The sequence below is a fragment of the Antrostomus carolinensis genome, unplaced genomic scaffold (genome assembly GCF_000700745.2).
Source record: "Antrostomus carolinensis isolate BGI_N321 unplaced genomic scaffold, ASM70074v2 scaffold22265, whole genome shotgun sequence".
Lineage (NCBI taxonomy): Eukaryota > Metazoa > Chordata > Aves > Caprimulgiformes > Caprimulgidae > Antrostomus > Antrostomus carolinensis.
Window position 1 is genome coordinate 10,609 of NW_010314639.1, and position 5,672 is coordinate 16,280.

The 5,672-nt window shown below is 43.4% G+C and overlaps 1 protein-coding gene across 1 annotated transcript in view; it reads right to left on the reverse strand.

Annotated features, from left to right (window-relative positions):
- Window positions 1-5,593, reverse strand: part of KIF17 (kinesin family member 17) — a gene marked incomplete at both ends in the record, with an annotated part of 15,536 nt that extends 9,943 nt beyond the window's left edge. Inside the window, 2 exons of the mRNA XM_029084897.1 lie at window positions 4,317-4,506; window positions 5,589-5,593. Coding sequence (XP_028940730.1) covers window positions 4,317-4,506; window positions 5,589-5,593 — 195 coding nt within the window. The remainder of the gene's footprint in view (window positions 1-4,316; window positions 4,507-5,588) is intronic.
- Window positions 5,594-5,672: the final 79 nt, after the last annotated feature.

Here is a 5,672-nt window from a genome sequence, read left to right on the forward strand (position 1 = left end):
CATTCCCGGGGGGCACCAGCCACAGCTTCTCTGGCCAACCTGTTCCAGTGTCTGACCACCCTCACAGTGAAGAACTTCTTCCTAATATCTCATCTAAACCTCCCCTCTTTCAGCTTAAACCCATTTCCCCTTGTTTTGTCATTAACTGCCCTTATGAAAAGTCCTTCCCCAGGTTTCTTGTAGCCCCTTCAGGTACTGGGAGGCCGCTATAAGATCTCCCCAGAGCCTTCTCTTCTCCAGGCTGAACAGCCCCAACTCTTTCAGCCATGAGTTTATGTAACTTTTTACCTCCTCGGATTGTTTCATGAAGTTAAAACAATGTTTGAAAATTGGAGAGAAAGAAAGGAGGAAGCATGAAATGAGGAGTCAATGGGCAGCAGCTGGAGCAGGGCTAGTTGGAAGGCAGGCTCCCTGAATGCCTACGTGAGACGGAGGGACAGGCAGGAAAGTCACCTTTACAGAATGGAAAGGCTGGAGTAGACACGACAGTGGGAAATAGTTTTTCCATGAACTTCTAAACTACAGTTTTTCTCAAGACTGGAATCCAACCTACCCTAACCAATAGATGTATTCAAGAAGTTTCTTGCTGTGTTCAAAAGGAAAAGCACATCCTATCAGATACCATCAAGGTCTGTCATCTGGGTTTCTGTCCCAAGTGTTCAAGAAGCCCAGCAGATCTCCCCTCTCGCCCAGAGAGCTGTAAAACTGCGCCGTGGCTCAGCACACAGGCGTGCTGGGCGGCATCTGCTCCTCCTCAACTCATGACATCCTCAGTGAGAAAGTAAAATGAAGGAACACAGGTGAAAAAAACCACCAAAAAAACAGAAAGATTGCAAGAAATCAGGACTGTGCCCAGCCCGAGCCACCCAGATGAAGAGCTGGATCTCCATGAGTGAGGAGTCAGACCCAGTGAGCTGGTACCACTCCCATCACATGTGTTAAGGCAAGAGAAGATGTGAGGTGAAGTTCACAGCTCCCCAGCCACCTGGATGCACACCTCACGCGAATAAATCTGCGTCCTGACCTGCATCTTGAGGCTAGAATAATGTGTGTGGTGGTTTCTCTTGGCTGGCAGCCAAACGCAGCCGCTCGCTCACTCCCCGCCCCATCCCAGGGGACAGGGGAGAGAACTGGAGGTGTAAGGAGACTGGTAGGTTGAGATAAGAACAATTCAATAATTCAAATTCAATAAAACTTAAACTAATAATGATATTTAAATAATAATGATAATAATAATAGTAATAAAATATGTAAATTAGTGATACACAGTGCAATTATTCACCACCTGCTGACCAAGCCCGGCCCGTTCCCAGATCACGATCCCGGAGGAGCGACAATCCCGAACCGAAACCGCAGTCCTGGGAGAGTGAGAAGCCAAAAGAGAACCAGAGAGAGAACCCCCACAAAAGAGAGACCCTCATTAATATACTGACCTCGACGTGATATGAGATGGAATATCCCATTGCCACATCCAAAATGCCAATTTAGCTTATTAATTTCAATATTCCTTGCTCCTCTAGACCTTGCACCTGTAGACTAACAAAACGCAAAGTCCTTCGACTTCCAGAAACAATTGAAAACATTAATATGTTCTCAACGTTCTTCTAATAAATCCCAGCTGAAACCAAACCCCAGGGCTGTTCTAGCTACTAAAAAGAAACTCAGCTCTGTCCCAGCTCAAAACCAGGACAACATGATGATGTAAATTCCCTGTGACAACGAGACAGCTCATCTGGTCACTTTAGGAACCCCTCAGTTTCACTGGCTACTTAACTTCCCCAGCCTCACGCAGAGCAAAGAGTTGGACACACATTCCCAAATCAGACAACTGTTCTAAGCACTGCACCACACTCTTGTACATCCACATCCCCAAAATCCCTCAAGATTACCACCCAAGTTCAAGGGAAGAGCTCCTTTAGCACTCCAAGGAAAAAGAAACATCAAGGTTTGAACCAAATCTGCCCTTTTCCAGACAGATTTCTACAAAACTTAACCTTGAATTTAGTCAGAGTTAAGATTTATGGCTGCGGACGACACCTAAACATGAGCAATGAATAATCTGATGTGTGGGGGAATAGTTAAAAAGTTCACAGATAAACACACACACACACAAAATAAATCTAAAATCTATTTCCCCAGGATATTTCCCCAGTTACAGCAACAGGTTGTTAACTGTGGAACTTAACGTTTGCCACCGAGCAAACTTGTTTCACTCCAGATTCTTCAAGGCATGAGAGAATTGGGGAAAAAAAAACCCCCAAAACCAGATGGATCTTAAATAGAGCATCCTCTGATTATCCTTTCTGAGCACTGAGGTGAGTGGACAGGCACAAAAAGTAGGTTTTCTAACCTTCCCCCTCCTTCCCCCAGTTTATTTAAACACTGACAGGCAATTAAGTTGTTTTGGTTCCTGTGAGTCCTTTTTCCCCATAAGGCTGTTTGTTTCCATCTCAGAGCTCAGTGGTTTAGTTTCCACATATAACAAGGTCCCCAAACTCTTCCTAAAACACCTGCAGCAGCCTGGAAGTCTTGTCCATCTAATTCTCATACAGCCCATCAGCCAGTGCTGGTGGCATAAGCAGTCATCAAATTTACAATTTACTTATTAATAAACCAATCCCTAAGCACAACGTAAAGGAATAAAACATCTGCTACTCTAAATACAGTAAAAATACTGATGGCAACTTGTGCATTTCAAACATCTGCAGCCAAAGGGTCTGGTATTTGCCAGAATTCCTGAATCTGTTACTTAAAAAAAAATTTTAAAGAGTAATTTTAGTCCACATAATTGCGAAGAGATCCTTGAAAATATCAGTTCCCTGTAAATTATAATTTACTACAAGCTCAACTGGAAAAGAAGTTTGAACTTCCCCATGTACCTCTTCATGAAGCCTAAAGGTGACAACATAAATACCAACTTCATTAACTATTTTAACTAATGATTACCCCAGTAGAACCATCCAGCTATGGGTATTGTGCCAGAACACTCAATTTTCTCCACAAATATTCCAGCTGTCTTCCATTTAATTGCCAAAACTGCAAGTTTCCCCTCCTGACATTCTGTTTCATGCAACAAGTTTTCAAAGCTTTAAATCAGAGACATTATTTCAGGGTAGATTAAGAGCCCTGCACCACATCTGGAACACAAAAAAAGGAGAGTAAATACTTCTTTTGCCTTGTTAGGATTAAAATGGGGATTTTACAGACCAACATAGTGCAAGGATTAGCATCCACCAGCTGTGTTAATTGAGAAATTCCCCAAATCCCCCACACACCATTTTGGTTAGAGGAAAATGAGGTTCTGCCATCAACATCTGGAACCATAATCTAGGAAAATATTTCCCCACGACTGAAACAGCTGAAGAAAACCAAGCCAAGCTGTTCACAGCCTCCACCGGGGTCAAGGACTAGACAGAATACAGGAGACTAATTCCTTTCTTAGTCACAGAAAAACCCTTTTGAGATCTGTGTTTAGATCCAGTGAGGCAGCTTTATCAGCTAAAGAAATGCCAATGGAAATGAGATACTTGAGAAAGGAAAATTAGTCACTAAGGTGTTCTATTAAGGGATGATTTTATTCCATCTTTAAAAGATGTGCTCAGTGAAGGAATCGTTGGGTGAAATGATCTTGCATTGTAAAGGAGGGCAGGCGAGACAGCTAACGATGCTGATTTTCTGCAGGATGGACAAGGCAAGAACTCCCAGCCATTGTTTGCTCCCTTTGCTGGAAATAAACATTTTGGAAGATAAACAGAAAGAGAATTAAATATGATCCCAGTGTGAGTGTAAGAGATTTCTCTCACAAGGGGGAATCAAGTAAATAAATAAAAAAAAAGACTTTGAAGAGCCAGTGAAGGATGTCCACGTCAGGGCACAGTTCTGATTTCTACTGCACCTTCCAGTACCTGAAGGGGCTACAAGAAAGCTGGGGAAGGACTTTTCATAAGGGCAATTAATGACAAAACAAGAGGAAATGGGTTTAAGCTGAAAGAGGGGAGGTTTAGATTAGACATTAGGAAGAAATTCTTCACTGTGAGGGTGGTGAGACACTGGAACAGGTTGGCCAGAGAAGCTGTGGCTGCTCCTCCCTGGAAGTGTTGAAGGCCAGGCTGGATGAGGCTTTGAGCAACCTGGTCTAGTGGAAGGTGTCCCTGCTGCTGGCAGGGGGGTTGGAACTGGATGAGCTTTAAGGTCTCTTCCAACCCAAACCAGTCTGGGATTCCATGATTTAGAATCTCTGTTTTGCTGCAGTCAGACCACACAGATTCTGCGCTCTGCTAGACCCCAGGCCTAACACAGGACACCCAGCTACCTACCGACGGTGTAAATTTCCATATTGACAGTAAAGATGGAATGGGAACGGGAAGAATCCTTATTCATGAGGGTGTAAGCCACTGCTCGGTTTCTCCAGCCCGTCTCCATGATCCGCTCGCACTGGGCCACGCTGTGCACGGTGTGCAGAGACAGCCCCTTCACATACACCCCCCTCTCCGGGTGCTCCTTCAGCTGGAATCACAGACAAGGCAAGACAGGTTAGAACAAGATGCACCGAAGCTGTGGGAAACTGGTTGGAAGCTTGAGGGGCTACGTGGGTTTTGCACGTGGAGAAATTAAAGAAATGAAACAGCAAAAATATATCTGGCTGATGTTAAAAAGCTTCATTTATTCCTCTTGTTTCTGAAGGAAAATTAAAACCACATAAAAAGAGGCAACAGACAAAAAAAAAAATGAAAGGTAAAAGTTTGCTGGTTGATTCAGTCATCTCCCAGGCCACAAGAAGCCTGCGCTGAGCTGCCCTCTACCTCCCCTATTATTAACCTGTGTATTTTTAAAAAAGAACTGATTTTTTTTCACCTATTATGGCAAAAGTTCTAATATCTCTTCAGTCATAGGGAGCTTTTTAAAAATCCAAAGCACTGATTCAACAGTCACAGATATTGTCACCAGTGCTTTACTGAACCCCTCTGCTCTGAGAGGGCGTCTTGATCTCCCTGACAAAATTCCCACAGTCACACCCATCACGACTATAATAAATTTTCTCCAGATTAGTTCATTTCTAAGATTCTCTCAAATCCTATTCAGGCACCTGAGTGGAGACAGAGTGTTAAATACTTAATAGCATCTTTTCAGCCTTTATCAATCATGCAGAAGACAAATTTCATCCAGCGTGCGAACAAACGATTGAAAAGCTCAAAATCTTCAATGATCCATCAAACCTACCTAAAAAAAAATTACCAAACAATCAAGAGATCCCTGCACGCCCACACCAGCCTCCTCTGAACCTCCCTCCACGCTGGGAATTTGAAAACGAGCTGAATTCATTTTCATCAGCAATATTACACCCTGCAACTGCTGAGTTCATAACCAAAACTCTTTATCTTTATCGTGTCAAGATATCAAGATATGGCTGTCATGACTCGGTGTCACCGAGTGACAGACACCGCGCCTGGCAGTGTGACATCCAAAGACAACCCCTAGATACTTTAGTGATTGTGAGAAATGGGGGAGAGTGTTGTTGGTTTTCGCCATAATCATTCTTTTTTTTTTTGCTGACATATGGGGAATTTGATGAAAAGGCCTGAAATTACCAATCCTGGGGGAACAAAGGGGGAAGTTGAGGAATTGTGGAGTTATTGTGGAGACCAGGTTGAGGGAGGTGATTCTTCCCCTCT